The sequence below is a fragment of the Plecotus auritus genome, assembly GCF_963455305.1.
Source record: "Plecotus auritus genome assembly, chromosome: 8".
NCBI lineage: Eukaryota > Metazoa > Chordata > Mammalia > Chiroptera > Vespertilionidae > Plecotus > Plecotus auritus.
In genome coordinates, this window is record NC_137782.1 from 72,686,336 (window position 1) to 72,705,026 (window position 18,691).

Below are 18,691 nucleotides of genomic sequence, written 5' to 3' on the forward strand. Positions count from 1 at the left end.
AGAGCCAGCATTGGCCCTAAGAGCCAGTGGGAATGGTATATCTTTGAGACCTAAATATAAGCTATATAAGAAGACAAAGTAGGAAGGGAATGACATATCACACAGCTAGTGTGAAGAAAGGCATTTTTAAAAGCTGAATTATTTAAGTGGAAATACATATATCCAAGGAAAAGTCCATGGAAGTCATTGTGATTCCTTTCTTTTTAGCAAGTCTATTCAACGTGGTCTGTCATCTCCATATAGCAATAGCTTAAAACAGTCTTTCCTTGACCTGCCTTCTTCAATTATTGTATGTCTTCTGTGTCATCATATGTCTAATCACATGCTCAGTGCAATTTAATATTCTGGAATGAATTGTGCTTTTATTAGAAGTGCTTTACTGACAAGAAGGACTTACCAGGTTTGTCATGTTTCAAGTACATTTGCAAAGCACATCTCCTGTTGTCCTTAGAATTTGGAGGGGAGGGGATGTTAAAGAAAATGTTATTTATGAGGCTGTATCTAGGAGACTGCTACAGTGGGGTTTTGCAGAAGGGGAGAGAAGTTGAGCTCAACTCTGAATACAACAAGGAAAGGGGACTTATAGCTAAGGAGCGATGGGGGTCAATGGATGGGAAATTACTAAGAGGAAACATCAAAGGTAAGGGGAGATTTTGGCTAAACCAACCTAACAGTTTTTTGCTGAAGGCAGATTAAATCCCACCTGGGAGGTGGTGAAGGTTGAAGAACCCAATCAGATATCAGGGGTGGTCAGATATTGAGGATGGGGGATTCTGGCTAAACCAACTGACTCAAGTTTGCTCAAGGAGAGAATTGTTGGGGTGGTGTGGGGAAGAGAAGGGAAAGGAGGTGACATATATTTTTAATGTTCGTTGCAAAAACATTTCTTTTTCTCCCTGGCTCTGAGTACGCTAGTCTTCTTTAATTTTCTTTTATTTTAGTTGCTAAGGCAACTCTTTTCACTAACATGAGTTTTCCTGTCCAAGAAAGTTACTTTGAGTGACCACGAACTCAGAATGGCATGTTTTGTTGACTGTGTTCTTCCTTCTTCAAGCTGAGAGGTAGTTGCCAAATATCTTAGGAATAATTTCTTCAAGTGTTTATGGCAAGTATCAGGGAGCCTGTCCCAAAATCCTGCTACAACACAGGCGTCCTCTCAGAATATGAGCAGCTGGGGCTGGCCTCAGAATGTCCTGATGGGAGAGGGTCAAAGAGACAGCCACTGAGTTTGGCATCTCACACTGGCAGACTTTATTTATTTATTTTTTATTTTTTTATTAAGCTATTATATGTGTACATATCTTACCATTGCCCCCCCACCCCACTCCCATATATGCCCTCACCCCCCAATGTTTTGCATCCGTTGGTTACTCTTATATGCATGCATATAAGTCCTTCGGTTGATCTCTTATTTCCCCCACCTCTCCCTAACCTTCCCACTGTAATTTGACAGTCTGTTTGATGCTTTATTGCCTCTGTATCTATCTTTTTGTTCATCAGTTTATAATGTTTTTTATTATCCACAAATAAGTGAGATCATGTAGTATTTTTCTTTCATTGACTGGCTTATTTCACTTAGCATAATGTTCTCCAATTCCATCCAGGTTGCTACAAATGGTAAGAATTCCTTCTTTTTTATGGCAGCATAGTATTCCATTGTGTAGATGTACCATAGTTTTCTGATCCTAATCATTTAAGGTCTTTATCTGGAAGTGAAAGAGAAAGTGGGAATTCATAACTATTGATGACCATAAAGTAAGCCATTAGAAGCATAAAGTTTGACTCTCTCAGGTGGCTTGTCCTCACACTTCCTTCCTCCCCCAAATCCAAAGCCTCGTTGAGCTGACCACATTCCCACACAGCCAAAGATGTGTCAGAGAACTTGTTAATAAGAAGCACCATCAGGCCCACTTTAAGTTACTTTTAAAATAAAGCCTGAAAAATCAGGAAAGCTGATGTGCTTTTCTCTTGTTGCTGCTTTTCAGTAGACTCTTCCAAGCCAGGCCTTTTGGAAAGCTAATATTCTGTATTTCTGAGCTGAGAATAAAATGAAACGAGTGGATTTAAACTTTCCACTTGATACAAGAATAAGGGTTCCCTGTATCTCACAGTCATGGCTGAAATGAGAGCTTTAAATGCTCCTGGTTCTGATTGAGAGCAGACATTGTCATTTCTGTTTCTATGGCATTTAGAAACTCAAGATGAACAGTGGGTCTGGCACCTGTAAAACGTGCCGAATGACTCACTTGATTGTCCCCTCACCCTCAGAGAGTGATCTGCCATGTCAGGGAGGTTCAGGGCAGAGCCGCCAACTCAGAGATTACCTCCTCCGGTCACTACTGCCTGCCACGCCCAGGCTCACCATGCCCATGAAGAAGGAAGAAGCTAAGCTGTTCTGATGGCTCCCCTGTGCCTGATGTACAGACTGAGGCTGGCGTGGGCAGAGAAGACCAGGCACAACCAGACTTCCCCAAACTTTCAGCGAGTCTAACGCAACAGTAATTAATAATCTCTGGGTCTCCCTTATGCATAGATTCTCCGATTTGCATTCTGGATCAGGAGAAATTGGCGCACAGTGGCACCAATGCTTGTTGCAAACATCCATGTAACAGAAATGTTCTTTCTGCTGCAGTGTCCATGTGGCGCTGCCACTTATTATGTGTCCTCTTGGGCGACTCGGTCACCTCAGTTAGGGTCAGTTTCCTCATCTGTAAGGTAGGGATGTTGGTATTTTCCTCATTTGTTTCTTGGGTGATTAATCATGATCAATACTAGCAACATTAGTCATAATTACTATTACTGTGTTATTATTATATTAATAATTAATAGTTTCTTGGGTTCATATTATGCATCAAGCACTCTTATGCCCAGAGGTAACCTGTGAGATAGGTATTATTGTTGATGTTGTTATTTCTGCTTTTGGAGATGAAGAAATAAGCTCCAATAAGCCGGTAAGTGACCAGCCACGTCTGGATCAGGTCTGTCTGACCCTGAAACTATTGGAGAACACCCAATAGTTTCTGGTGTTTATGAAATGTTTTTTTTGTGTGTGTGTTATTTATACATGTTTCTCCCACAGCCCACAGGGAGCTGTAATGCAGAAGTATGTATCATTAGATAAAACAAAGAGCACAGGGATATAGAATGAAAGGAGAAAAAAATATGAAAGCACATCAAATTACGGGCAAGATGAATAGGCAGCGCCTCTGTGGGTAGCAAGAATGTCCCATAAAGTGGAAATAAGTGATCTGCAGATTGGCCACTTGTGATCCTGGTAGCAAAGCAGTGTAGGCACGAGAAATAGTTTCAGGACTTGCAGTGTCTGTTAGGTTGCAAGGAAAGTGACAGATCAGGAAAAACACCTTTTCTTAGCCCTAAGATCTGAGAAAAAATTCTGACACAGTGTATGAGGTAGTGAAAAACACCACTCCTAACAGCCCAGTAACTAAGACAGTCTGCGTATTGGAGAGAATCCTCCAGAAATGCAGCAATTAGAGCTAAAATATCCCGAAGCCCTTCTAATCCTGGTGATGGTTACTGGCATCCAGTGACAAGAACAGCAAAGCCTCCTCCCAGTGACTGCCAAGCAGCTACTGGGCCCACTGCCTCACAATGTCACTGTATCACTAATGGTCTCAGAGCAGGTGTGATTCAAATGTGCGCGTCAGTGTAGAGAACAATCCCAGCTCTGCCCCACCAGCTACACAATACTGGGTGAAGCCTTCATTCCCACGCCTCAATGTCCTTCTCTGTGAAATGGGAAGAATAATAGTACCTCCCTCACAGGAGTGTTGCGCGGTTGGTAAGTTAATGTGTACAGAGTGCTCAGAGCACTGCCTGGCGCTTAGTAAACACTGTGCCCGTTGGCTGGTAACAGCTGGCGCAGTGGTTCAGAAGCAGACCTTTGGGAAGCTAGATCTAGAACTAGAATCCCTTGTGGGTTCTGGTTGAGCATTATATATGGAGGGAAGGGTCTATATTAAATTGGGTTTATAGCTTAATTTAGTGGTCGGCAAACTGTGGCTCGCAAGCCGCGGTTTGCCGCTCTGTTGACTAATGAGTTTGCCGACCACTGGCTTAACCCGATAGGGACCTCTGCTCAAAGAATCAAAGGCAAAGAAAAGGGATGCAAAAGCTGCAAATGCTTCTCTGTTGTGTGAAGGTTTCTTCACACAAGGTAAATAGCAAATAACAAGGGTCCAGGATGCCAAGGTCATGGCCACAGCCAGGGCCAGTGCCCTTCTGCTCCTCTACAGAAGGACAGCTGAGAAGCTCTGTGTCAGTCACCTCAAGCCCTGTGAATAGAAGGGAGATTAACAAATGGAATGAACATTCTGGATCCTCCCAAGGGGAAACCATACCCATGAGAGGAAAAGCAACTTCAGGACCCGCGTCCATCTGTTACAGCAGTCCATAAATCATTCTGACGGCAGAGTCATCACCAAGGGCTTTAGTTTTAACTTGAAAAAAATGTTGCTATTCAAACTGGAAAGTTTGTGTGCAGAATCCAAAAGGATCTGCTAAACAGAGTTTAGCCAATTTCTCTGGAATGAAGAGCTGAAATAAATAGGCCACAAGGCACCTCTTGGGCTGTTAGTTTCCAGGATCTGATAGAAGCAGGAGCTCTGGGATCTGTAGGTTAACTCTCGCCCAGACACCACCTGCCTGCACAGTCCTGAGGCCACACCAGGCACATCTGGTTTGGTGGGAGTGGTTTATAACGTTAATGATACTTGATAAAACCCCTGGGGCCTTTTCCTAACTGAGACTTCACTTGTCTCTCTCAAACCTTCACAAGGTCCTTTTCTCTTCCACTCAATTCTTATCAAACCAGGAAACGAGCCCCATGTTTACCCAAAGGTGGGGTTGCCAAAGCAGTGTTCATTTACTGACAATCCCAAAATCCGTTGGTGATAGGTGGAGGGGAACCGGATCTGTCAAGGTTGACCAAGTAGAACAGACACAGGCTTTGGAATCAGAGAAACCTGTTTGAATCCCAGGTCTGTTCCTTATCAACTATGGCTCTAAAGAATTTACTCTTCTTCAAAAAAAAAAATTTAATCCTTAAAATTGCCTTGTCCAATACAGTAATGACTAACCACATGTGACTATTAAAGTGAAATGAATGAAAATTAAAAATGTACCCCATCTGTTTCACTAGGCACATTTCAAGTGCATCAGCAGCCCCATGGGGCTCTCATAGCTACCATGTTGGGCTGCACCAATCTGGCATAGTTACATCATCCTGAAAAATCTACTGGACAGTGCTGATCTGGTCCAAAATTTTGCAGGGATGCCATGAGATTTAGTGTTTGTGAAATGCCTGGTCCAATAGCCCTCAAATAATAACTGGGATGTTTTCTCGTAACTACTCAACTTGCTCAGCATTGACCTTGTCGCCGGTACTTAGGCCTGTTTTGATAATTTTGATAGCTTGTGAGGTTGGCATCAGTTTTCCCAGTTTAAGATGGGAAAAAGGAAGCTTGGTGAGTTTCTCCAGCAGATGCCGGGTGAGGAGACTGGCATTCAAGCCCGGGAGCTATAAACCACAAGGTCTGGACCTGGTGTCCCTTGAAGGATCCTATTTCTCAGAAAGCAGGAGTGTTGTGATGGACTGTGAAAATCCTCATGCATTTCACTCCCGTCTACGTCCTGATCTACTGGTGCAGCCACAAGCACAAAGGAGCCTCTCAACAGCTAGCATTTAAACAAAGTGCAGTTAATGCGTTTACTAGCTAGTCCAAAATCCCTGTCCCTAGCTGGTTGTTAGGCTTGGCTGTCCCCTACTTGATGATGCTGTAGAAAGATAATAGTCATTCACAATGAGTGGGGGTGACGGTGGTAGTGAAAGGGTAAGAAATAACCACAAATCAAAAAAATAAAATCAATTACCTATTATCTAGAAACCCCACCCAAATACTTCCCTTGTCTTCTGTCAGCATATTCTGCTTGCCAGGTTCTCTGCCATTCCTTATAACAAGAAATGGGACTCAATTTTATTTAGCCAAATTACCTTTAAAGTTGAAACAAAGGGGGGAAATGTAGTCTGTCATTTTGAAAGGAGCTTGGATCTTTGAATGATAGATTGTGATGTTGAAGAGTGTTGAAATAGCACGTGTTAGGGCAAGTGTCTCGGGAAGCCCACAGTGGCCTAGGCCCCTCAGCACAGGGACCCTGGAGGCACAAGTATCTTCTAGCTACAGTGATTCCAGTAAAAGTGAGTTTTCTAGTCTCTCTCAAACAAAATGCTCCCTGACCCCCAACTTGTCTATAGTTACACCAAAGGAGCCCCTGTCCCTTTCATCTCCTTTGTCCCAGTGGCCTAAGGAAAGGTAGGTTGGGCTGGATGAGTGAACTAGATAGACCGTGAGTTCTAAAGTGTGACTGTGACAAATTTTCACTGAGTTATCTGAGAACTGAAATGCTGAGCCCCCTGAACGAAGTTCCTTACCAGAGGGTTCTATTACCATTTGTTCATGGAAAACACAGATTTGCAAAGGAGAAGGAGCCCAGCTCCCTTTTATGCTCTCCCTTGCCCTGCCAAGTCTGAAAGAAAATTTTCAGACAAGGGGACTTATTGCCTCAACATGGTCACTGGGCTACAACCCAAGTTGTGGTCGGTAGGTATCTGTGTGAAATTTAAAACTGCTGTTAGGTAAAGAAAAAAGAAAGAAAAACACACAAAAAGAATAGAGACTCTGTGTCTTTACTCATCAGAAAGTCATGTCCTTCTGTTTGTTAGTGGGGGTGGAGGGAAACCTAAATAGGTTGTGTTTCAGCTTTTTGCAGCTGATTGTCACATACCCTCAGACTTGCTCTCTGATTTTCATGGGTAGTTTGAACACATTTGGTCTGAGAATCTTCCAGTCACAGTTGACAAGCTCATGGTGGGCTTTGTTGGAAACCTTGCACTTAGAATTGCTCAGAACTTCTTAGAGGTCTCACTGGAGAATTTCTGTTCTGGCAATAGCCCCTCCCAACATCTGATATGTTTTATCTATGAATTATATGGGCACCTGGTAATAGTATCTTTTCCTTTTTTGCTTTTGTTGCTAGAAAACCTAGAGCTGAATTGGCATCCTATTTTCACTGTGTGGGGCCTTCTGACAAGCATTTCTGAAAACTTTTTTTACTCTTTCCTTACTTTGCTCTTTTGCCTTATTTTTCATCTCCTTGCCCAGAGTTCTTATGTCAAAAAGTATTTCTTTGTAATGTGTTCAGTGTTCCTGGTCCAGTAGGATTCCCAGGAGGTGCCTCAGAGCCACACCCAACCTCTAAGATGAACTTGTATGAATTTGAAACTGGTGCGCCTTCCTTCCAGTAGAGAACCTCAACATTTTGTTTTTGTATTTGTATATCTGTGCTTGCCAGCCCTCCAAGGACTGACCCTGGTACAACACCATGGGCCTGGTACAACACCATGGACTTCAGTAACTTCTTGCTTATGTTTTACATACTGGCCTGTTATGAAATTTTTTCTTCAAAAAAAATATTCACTTCATTTCTCAGTGCATAAATTTAGTTTCAGTGTGCCTTTGCTATGCTAGGTGCTTGGAACACAAATATGTACCAGAAAGTTTCAAGGACTGTGCCCCTAAGGAGGTTATACTCTGGTGTGTGAGCCAAGTGATACATCAGTAAACAAAGAAATAAAATAATTAAAGACTGTGTTCAGTACAAAGAAGGACATAATCAGGATACTATAATAGAGAATAAGATGAGAAACCTATTAAAGAGGCCAAAGAAAGCTCTTTTGATGGGGGATACTTGAGGCAAGACCTATAGGGTGAAGAGGAGCCAGCTAATGCTAATGGCACTGGGAAGAGACTTCTGGACTGGTGCAAATGCAAGTGCAAAAGCCTTAAGGCTAAAAGAACTTGAGAAGTTCAAGAAGGGCTCTGATGATTATAGTGAACAAAGATCAGAAAGCGGAATGAGATAGGGTCTCTAGGAGCTACATCATAAAGGACCTTTCAGGCCATGGAAAGGAGTTGGGGTTTTATCTAAATATGAGGGGAATTCTGGTTTTAAAGAACTGAAAAAAAGTTTAAAGAATCAATCTGGCTGCTGTGGAAAGAAAAAGTATACATGGGAAGATCAATACATGGGAGAGAGAATGATGGTTTGCACCAAGGTGGTAGTGATGGTAGAGATAGAATAAAATATATATGAAAACTACTGTGGAAGTAGACTTGTTACTGGAAGTGTAAAGGAAGGATGAAGGAAGTCAAGGATGACTCAGTTTCAATAAATGGGTAGATACTAGTGATATGTATTGAGCTAAGAAAATCTTGTGATAGAGAGGCTTGGAGAGAGAGAGTGGGGAATAAATAATTCAGTTATGAACATATTAATTTTGAAACATTTGGGTAGAGATGTCAAATAGAGAGTTAGCTGTCTGAATTTGGAACTCAGAGAGGACTTGGTTTCTATTATAAATTTGGGAGTCATCAACAAATCCCATGGGGTTAAATAAAAGTAGAAGCACAGTAGAAATGAGAATTCCCAGAACCAAATCCTAGGGAACATGTAGAAGTTGGGCAGAGAAGGAAAAGAGATTAAAAGAATGGAACACAATCAGGATGACAAGATTAGAGTGTTTCAAGAAGAAGGGAATAGTCAATCACTTAGAGATCAAATGAGGTGAGAAAAGTGTGTATTGCATGTGGCTTTGAGAGAGTCATGGTGAACTTGGCCAGAGAAGTTTTACAGGAAATGGAAGGCAGATGAAATTGGTCAAAGATGGTATAGAAGAGAGGTAGTGGAAACAGGGAGTATAGACACATTTTTTTTTTCAAGATCTTATGCCCTAACATGGATTGGAGACATGAGGTAGTAAATGAAGGATGAAGTGGGAACAGCTAGAACATATTTGTGTGCTGTTAGAAATGATCTAATAGGGATTAAAAATGATGTGTGTTGGGTGGTGATAAAGGACTGACATTTTTTGTGGGTGAAAGAGGTTGGAATCTGGAAGAGGATTGAACCTGGAGCAGAAGTGGAAGGATTACCTTTGTTGGCAGAAAGCATGCTTAATTAGGAAGGAAGAAGGAGAAAAGTTCTCATCTGATGGGTTTCTTTTACTCAGTAAACCATGGTAATTGGCTGCAGTGAAATAGCCCTTTCAAAGAGTGAGGAACCTTTTAAGAAAGAGTTAAAAGTAGAAAGTCATTGTTGACTATCCATTCGAAGCTTGTAATCTTGAATTTATTTTCCAAATTAATTATTATTTTATTTTTTAATTATAGCTGACATTCAAAACTATATTAGTTTCAGGTGTACAGCACAGTGGTTAGGCATTTTATAACTTATGAAGTAACCTCCCTGGTAAGTCTAGTACTCCCTTGACACCATATATAGTCATTACAATATTATTGACTATATTCCCTACGCTGTAATCTTGAATTTAAACTAAATCCAGACAATCCAGTTTTGTGATTTTCTTTATCACGTTCAGTGATAAAATATGGATAGGATAGACTTTCAGTTTTTTTTGGCCAAGAAAATAGAAAATGAAGCAGAGGAGTTGAAAGTGTTTGTGAGGAAATGATTTTACTATTGGATCATGAAATAAGCTAGACAGGGACAGAAGTAAAAAGAGAGGTCTGATGGTAAGAGATTGGCAGGGTTAATGAATAGGAAGTAGCAAAGAAATCAGAGAAAGGAGAATGAGGACTGTCGAGCGACGGGCTGGAAAGATCATATGATATGGTCCAAGAGTGGGATGTTAGGAATCAAAATCACAAGGTGGTGTTGATAAGCTCTGTGGGTATTGAGTTACTGAAAGAGGAAGAAAGAAAAAAATCATTATTCATTATTTCAGTTAAGGTGGCCAAGAAACTGAAAGTTCTACCTCAAAATAAGTTGGGAACCCATTCTTATTCATCGTATGTATTTCATGGATCATCTCAAATCTTTATTTGGAATTGGATAGCGTACACATAAATTAATAAAGATGGTAGCTGATACATTGTGGTCTTACTCTGTCAATACCAATTCAGGACATACTTTCGAACATTCGGCACTGTTAGAATAGTGCATGGGAAGTATCCTAAAATATGTTAATTCTCAGTTTAATCAGTTGATAGTTCTCATTTCTTAACCAGCAATGATATAAGACTCCCTATGGCCTTTTGGGTTAATATTAATAGCTTTTGCATGGTGGTCAGAACCTTCCTGGTCTAGTCTAGTATTTATGTGCCCAGACTCATCCCCTGACACTCCCTTGAGATGTTCTAAACACACCAACTCCTTAGAAGTCCTCAGTGTCATGACAAGCCTGCATGTTTTTACAAAGGCTGCCCCCTCAGCGTGGCCTCCGGCTTCACCTTGGCTACCTCTACTCATTCTCTAAGACCCACCTAAAGGGTCGACTTCTGGGTCAAGCCTTGCCTAAGAAATTGAGCCATACAAAAGAGCCACTGTGTGGATCAAAAAACATCACAGATTGGCAATTTCATACTGTTAGTAATTTGCTACCCCTTGCTGAATTGTAACTGTGTATTAAGTACATTGACCATCTCATTGAATTCCCACAACAAGCCTGACAGGCAGGTGTAAATACTTCCATTTATTGAACCAGGATTCTGAGATTTAGAAAGGGTCTTTCTAGTAAGTTAAATAAATGTCAGAAATGGGTTTGGATTCCAAAGACCAAGGGCATACCATGCCCCTTCCTTTATCTTATTCATTGCTATGACTACAGTTCCTAGCTGTGCCTGGTACAGAAATATGTATGATAATTCTTCATCTGTCAGAAAACCACCCAAACAAATGGGAAGGCTGGCTTTGTTTATGGCTTACAGGACTCTAAATTTCTGTCAGTGTATGATAGCCCAGAGTCTTGACATTGGATTTACCTTGAGGCATGTTGCTGCTTCCCTGAAATTTAGAAAGATATGTTTTAACAGGTGAAGCTAAGAGTCTGAACTGCCTTTAAAAATCTTAATCCTATAAGTACTCTTTGTTTCAAGGCTTCCTTGATCTGTGTTTGCCAGACAGGTTCCTTATTGCTGGAGATGTAATAATTTAGGACAAGTTTTTTATTTATTCTTTAATATGTTTTTATTGCTTTTAGGGAGAGAGGAAAGGAGAGGGAGAGAGAGAAAAACATCAATGCTATAGAGAAACACAGATTGGCTGCCTCCTACATGCCCCCCACCCCCCTGGGGATAGAGCCTGCTATCTGGGCATGTGCCCTGACCAGAAATGGAACTGGAGACCTCTTGGTTCATGGACAACACTCAACCAACTGAGCCACACCAGCCAGGGCTAGGACAAGTTTTTTAGATTATGAGAAGACTGTGTGGATTTGTTGACACATGGTTGCCAATTCTTGGTGTAGTAATCAAGACAGAAGTCAAGAGGGCATCTGGGCTCACTACCTGAGCACCCTTTTTCTCTCATTGACAAAGAATTTTCCTGTTCTTGAGTACAATGGTGATTTCTTACTCAAGATCAGGAGTCCTTTGGCAAGTACAGCATAGCTGCTCTGGGACCCTTGCATTTGGCTAGCATTCTTTTTGATTTAAATTTTGATTCTGTAGTATTCACCAGAATTTCTGATGTCAAAGTCCACAGCAGAGGTTTTCAAACTTTATTGTGCACCCAAAACCACCTGCAGGACTTGTTGGAACAGATTCCTTAGCCCCACTCCGAAGACTGATTCAGTCCCTCTGAGCTGAAGTCCTAGATTCTACAATTCACTTGACTCCCAGGTGATGCTGATGCTGCTGGTCCAAGGACTACCCTGTGAGGAGCTCACAGTGCTGCCCAAGTCCTAGTTTACAGGACACCAAGCGAGGTTGGATATAACAGCAAAAATCTTGGCAGTTTTCTGAGTAGACATCTGAATACTGAATTGTGCAGACCCAAAAGAAAAAAATAAATGACTTTCAAAAAAAATAATCTCCTGTTTTTGACATTATATTGGGTACGGCAGTGAGCCCTCTGGTGTGATGGGGGAGCAGTGGGCTGGAACCTGGGAGTCCTTCCTTCTGGGAGCTCTTCTTCCAAGGCCTTAGAGAAACTTTCTTCCCTGTGACCATCAGGACATGAGTATATTTTGTTCCTAAAGTTTCTATAGAGGAAGATGCTTCATGAAATTGATCAGTCTCTCATCTCGATACAAATGTGAATGAAAACATTCCATAATATTATAAGAAATGTGGTTAAGATACAAAAGGGTGATTTCTCATTTTCCTTTGTTAAAGCTAAAAGACCATTTTTATTAGATTCAAAATGGTGTCAGTCATGCAGATCAATACCTTTCTTTCTTTTTAACAGGAATCCTTTGTGTTTGAACCCAACTGCCTCTTCAAAGTGGATGAGTTTGGCTTCTTTCTGACCTGGAAAAGTGAAGGCAAGGTATGGCCCAGGAACACCAAGTTGTTCTTTTCTGCTGTCTGAGTGAAATAAGTTTATTTCTCAATGAGTACACAAGTACATCTTGACGGTATGGACCTATGTTTATTCATTTATTCAGGGTTCTTAGAATTTGCTTCCAATGCCAGGCATTGGGAATACAGTGGCGATCAGGCCATCATCCTAGCCCTCATAGATTCCAGTCTAGGAGCAAAGTCGGGCATTAAAAAAAAGGTACAAGTCATTGAATGTTGTGAAAGGAAAGGTCAGGCTGCTACAAGAGCTTAAGACAGGCAGGTCTGATTGAATCATAGGAATTAGGTTTCCCAGAAAAAGAGCTGTTCAAGCTGAAATCTCAAAGGTGCAGAAGACCACGTGCAGCTGGTCACATCGCGGGGCTTAACTCAGTGCATGGCACAGGGTACACATTTAGTGAATCTTTTAGCTGAATTTAAGAAAAGTAGCATTGGAGTTATATATAAGTTAGCATTATTCCCACTTAACATTTCATGTATACCCATATATTGAACTAGAGGCCTGGTGCACGAAATTCGTGCATGGATGTGGGGGGGAGGGGGTCCTCTCAGCCCAGCCTGCACCCTCTCCAATCCGGGACCCCTCGGGGGATGTCCGACTGCTGGTTTAGGCCTAAACCGGCAGTCGGACATCCCTCTCACAATCCGGGACCACTGGCTCCTAACTGCTCACCTGCCTGCCTGCTTGGTCACCCCTTATTGCCCCCCGTGCTGGCCTTGTTGTCTCCAACCATCCCCCCCCCACCAGCCTGGTCACCCGTTACTGCCCTCCTGCCAGCCTGGTTGCACTCAACTGCCCCTCCCCCCTGCTGGCCTGGTTGCCCCTAACTGCCCTCCTGCCAGCTGGTCACCCCTTACTGCCCCCCATGCCAGCCTGGTCACCCCCAACTGCTCCCCTGCCAGCCTGGTTGCCCCTCACTGCCCCCCCTGCTGGCCTGGTCACCCCATGCAGCCTATTCGGTTGTCCATTCGGTTGCGATGGTCACTTAGGCTTTTATATATATAGATGATATAATACATTCACTTTATATGTAAAAAAGCAACAGCGTTTTGAAAACATTTTATAAATATTCAGAGTTGCTTTCCTGTGTGTGTGTATGTGTGAGAGAGAGAAAGAGAAAGAAACAATGTTTCTACAAATTATTTATTGTTGTTGTTGTTTACTTACTCTTCTACCTTACTCTAATCAACATTGTCTTCACCTGTCTGTGCCATAGATCTACCATAATTTAGGCTCACTGCTGTACTATTCTCTCTTTTCAGGAAGGACAAGTGCTAGAATGCTCCCTCATCAACAGTATTCGTTTGGGAGCCACACCAAAGGTACCTGTGATTGGTGTTTGCTCTTCTTCTAAATGCAGACTTACTTAGATTGGAAATGGTCTCCTGAATACTGTTTAACCTCCCAGTTACTGCCCCCAAATCACCAGCTGGGAATTAAGAACTGTCAGTTTAGAAATCTTCTCATCTATAACCGTTGGGTGACTTGGATTGTGTTTAGTTATATTAGAAATGTTATTAACCCTTAAAAGCAAAGCCCCTTGCATGATATCAACATCTAATAAATTACTTGCAAGTTCCCCACCCTGTTTTAGCAAGCAGTGAGTGAGTCACTACTGCCCTGTGGTTGATGTGGAAATGTAAATGGCTTTAGTAGTCCCACATTTGTGCACTTGTGCGTGCAGACCTTGCCTCACCTTGAAGGATCGGTTGGCCTCTGAGAGAGAAAAAAAAAAAAATGACAGAGTGCATAAATCAGCCGTCTTCCCAGTGACTGATTGTTTGAATAAGAAATTGTTGCACAGTGGTACTAGGAATTTAAAATACTTTTTTTTTTCAAGAATATTCTAGCACAGTGTTTATTCACTTCTCCATAATAGCCCTGCAGGTTTTAGATATTCAAAACAAAATGATGTTCGAAACTTGTTTTTTTTTGTAAAGCTATCCACTTTTGTGTTATTTAAAATTTCTGCTTAGCTATATTGGTGCTTCCTACTGAGTTCCTTTCAAGGACTTTAAAGACACTGTTTTATTTCCTAGTTTTATTTACTTGCACAGTCTTCATTCCGAATGAGGGTGCCGTGCTTCTGGAGATGAGCACACTCCTCCCTGTGTCCAGGCTAAAGGACTTAATCTCATGTTTGAATAACCCGCCTTGCTGGTCCTGGCATTACTGCGCTTATTTGTATGAAACCTCAATGACTGTCCCCTGGGGAGAGACCCCCATGGTCTCTGTGGATGCAATCAAGTGCCCGTCAGAGCCTTTTCTCCCGTGGCCATATTCCAGGTCCTTCATAAAGACCCTCACACCTGGTTTTCTAAATCAATGACATTCTAGTATCTTTCTTACCAAATGAGTTGTGTGGTATTAGTAGCTTTTACCATGACAAGTTTCAGAATAATGCATTTCCGATAGGAAAAAAAAAACAAAACAAAACACACGCACATTTCCCATATGTATATATATTTTTTGTCAAATGTGTCTTCTTTGTACCTGTGTCCTCCATTCTCTGTGATCTAACATATTTCCTTCATTTGTACACCTCTCTACAGGACCCAAAAATCCTGGCTGCTCTCGAAGCTGTTGGAAAATCAGAAAATGATCTGGAAGGGCGGATAGTTTGTGTCTGCAGTGGTACAGACCTGGTGAACATCAGTTTCACTTACATGGTGGCTGAAAATCCAGAAGTCACTAAGGTAGCCCCAGTGAACCAGCCTCCTTCCCTCCCCCCATACGTATATATGTGGTACAGGGACTGTTTTATATATAATATAATTTTGATATATATTTTTAATTGTATAATGATTTCAATTTTTAAAAACTGTTTCCATTGCCCTGCTGGAATATTGCTATAGAAAATTCAGCAAAGCACAATACCCGTTGAGCATGCCACTCATGTACATCAACAACCCAAATACCTCCTGCAGGAAAAACCAACCCGGCGCCTCAAACGGGCATGTGCACCGGAATCACCTGGGATTTTGTTAAAATGCATATTTTGATTCACTAGTTCTGAGGTGGGGACAAAATTCTCCCTTTGTAATGAGCTCTCCCAGTTGATGTGGTTGCTGCTGGCCTGAGAACCACAGTGTGAGTAGCCAGGGCCTAGATCAGCACTGCCTAACAGTGGTCAGCAAACACATTAGTCAACAGAGCCAAATATCAACAGTACAACGATTGAAATTTCTTTTGAGAGCCAAATTTTTTAAACTTAAACTTCTTCTAATGCCACTTCTTCAAAATAGACTCGCCCAGGCCGTGGTATTTTGTGGAAGAGCCACACTCAAGGGGCCAAAGAGCCACATGTGGTTTGCAAGCCGCAGTTTGCCGACCATGGGCCTGGTAGAACTATAATGCAGGCAACAGATTACATTTAAATTTGTCTAGCAGTGTTCGTCCAGCGTGGCTCAGTGGTTGGGCATCAACCTGTGACCCAGGAGGTCACAGTTCCATTCCTGCTCAGGGCACATGCCTGGGTTGTGGGCTTGATCCCCAGTAGGGGGTGTGCAAGAGGCAGCCGATCAATAATTCTCCCTCATCACTGATGTTTCTATCTCTCTCCCTCTCCCTCCCTCTCTCAGAAATCAATAAAAAAATTTTTTAATTGTATCTAATAGCTACAGTAAATAAGCAAAAAGGAACAGTGAAGTTAATTTCAGTGAAATAATTCATTTAACTCAATATATCCAACCTAGTATCATTTTAACATGAAATTGATACAAAATTTATTAATGACAATATCTTACATTCTTCTGTTCATACTAAGTCTTTGGAATGTAATGTGTGTTTTCAAATTAGCTGTATTTCAAGTGCTTAGTAGCTACACATGGCTAGTGGCTATCATGATGGGCAGTGCAGGTAGAGTTGGTTAAGATATCCAAGCTTATCCCCCATAAGTTTCTAAAGTATTGGGTTATGACCCATCTTTTAACGTCATTGCCAGCATGTCATTGCCCTGGCAAGCGAGTATGTTGAAGAGATTTTGGCTAATGAAATAGAAAGCTTCAAATTTAAGTTACTTTTCTGCAAGTTATTTGTTTTCAAGGTGTTTTACCTCTGAACAAAGCTCCCATTATCTTTCTATATGTGTGAAGAGGCCTAAGCCTTTGCTATCCCATTATTGAGACCTGAGTTTGGAGATGCAGGAGGCATTCATTTTCCCATTGATATTACAAGTAGAGACTCAGTTCAGAGTGGAATGATAAAGGCCATCATTAGAAACATCAAAGTTTTGAGCTAGAAGGGAATGTACGTAAGATTATTGGAGGAAACTGAAATTAGAAGACAACCCTGGACCCAGAGTTAATTGGTGGCAGAGTTTAGTTCTGCAGATTCTGAGGCTATAAAGGCTCTTCAACCCTCACTCCATGTGGGCCACAGCCCAGCAGCAGGGGCTTCACCACAGTAAAGTCACAGGCCCACCAGATGCATTGATCCAGAATCTTCGGGTGACTCCTAAGTGCAGTGAATTCTGAGACGCTCCTGGCTGGCCTCTTATCTTTGGAGCCAGGAATGGACGCTCCATGTGACCTCAGAGCCTTTGCTTGTGGTGGTTTTGTTGGCTTTGTGCTATTGTTCCAGGTCACCTGCTTTGGGAGAATAGATTTTGCAGTGCCTTCAGGTTCTTTTATTATTTTGCTCAGATCGACACTTAGTCTGAATGGTTTCTGGAACCCTGCTGATCTAAACAAACGTTGTTCCTGCTACTTGTAGTTCACGCCTGCATCTGTGCTACAGAGGCCTTTTTAGTTGCTATTTGCCAGAGCAACATTCAGTCCTAGAAGACCATGCTGACCAACCATGAAAAAAGGCTTGTTACTCACATCCAGATATTTAGCCACCTGAAATTTTGCAAAATGACTCTTCTGTAGACCTGTTTCCTGGCTTTTGTCAACTCGACATATTACAAAAAAACAGTATGACTAGATGTAAGCATAAGCATATGGGCTTTGGGACCAGGTTAACTGGGCTCTAACCCTTGCTCTTCGGCTGTGTGACTTAGACACACATTTGCCTCTGTGCCTCATTTTCTTGGACTATAAAATGGGAATAATATCAAAATCTCTGCTCTTAGGATTGTGTTTATTACATGGAAAGTGCTTCCTGCACTGCCTTTCTCATGTGTTAGCTGTATGAGCACAGAGCCACAGAACTTTAGAGCTGGAAATGGAACTCCTCATTTTTCAGATGAGGAGATGAAGTCAAAGGGTTAAAAGAACTCATGTAAGACTACACATCAGGGTTGGCCAAAGTACAGCTTGAAAGTAGGCCTTCTGATTTCCACATGATGCTATGCACTCCAGTCATGCCCAGAGCCAGTCCCAGCCTGGGAAGATGGCTCCATTCAGTAAATCCCATAACTATCTTGCCTTTCCTGGTTTGATTGCGGTCAGTTTTGGTCCATTTTGTTTAGGAACCATATTCTGAAATCTGTACTCATGAGTAGGTAGCATATGTGTGTATGTTGGAGGCAGGGGGTATATACTTAAAGATAAGATTTTTTTCTAGTGTTATGTCCACGGAAATTTAACATTAACTAGTCAAAAAAGTAAGGACTATTATATAATTCTGTATTGGATTTTCAATTCAAACTCAGTACTCTGTAAGCCTGCTCTTATAAAAGAAACGAAATGTTTCAGTTTCTGGAAACTGTTACTAGAAATGTTATATTTTATTAATAATGTGATGTATAAGTATAAATCTCACTATCCAAACTAGACAGGCCATATTAGAACATGCCCTGTTGGTTGTGGACACTTGATGAAGATACTGAAAGTTTTTTTCAGTATGTACACATGTATGTGGATAACCTTGCCCACTTCCTGGTTTTAAACTTACCTGTATTTTTTTAAGTATATTTTTTATTGATTTCAGAGAGGAAGGAAGAGGGAGAGAGAGAGAGAAACATCAATGATGAGAGAGAATCATTGATTGGCTGCCTCTTGCATGGGCCCCTACTAGGGATTGAGCCCACAACCCGGGCATGTGTCCTTGACCAGAATTGAATCTGGGACCCTTCAGTTCGCAGCCGATGCTCTATCCACTGAGCCACACCGGCTAGGGCAAAATTTACCTGTATTAATCCAGATCAGTGGTCGGCAAACTCATTAGTCAACAGAGCCAAATATCAACAGTACAACGATTGAAATTTCTTTTGAGAGCCGAAAGCCGACTTCTGCGCATGGGCCACAAAGTTTCAATTGCACTGTACGTGCACACCTGCACGTTGTATTTTGTGGAAGAGCCACACTCAAGGGGCCAAAGAGCCGCATGTGGCTTGTGAGCCGCGGTT

General features: G+C 41.8%; 1 protein-coding gene across 15 annotated transcripts in view; it reads left to right on the top strand.

The window, feature by feature from the left end:
* Positions 1 to 18,691, top strand: part of PLCB4 (phospholipase C beta 4) — a 400,050-nt gene that overhangs the window by 255,436 nt on the left and 125,923 nt on the right. For all 15 annotated transcript variants that reach the window (XM_080683992.1, XM_080683985.1, XM_080683990.1 and 12 more), the window contains 3 exons: positions 12,286 to 12,366; positions 13,662 to 13,721; positions 14,952 to 15,095. In XM_080683992.1, the coding sequence (XP_080540118.1) occupies positions 12,286 to 12,366; positions 13,662 to 13,721; positions 14,952 to 15,095 (285 nt within the window). The remainder of the gene's footprint in view (positions 1 to 12,285; positions 12,367 to 13,661; positions 13,722 to 14,951; positions 15,096 to 18,691) is intronic.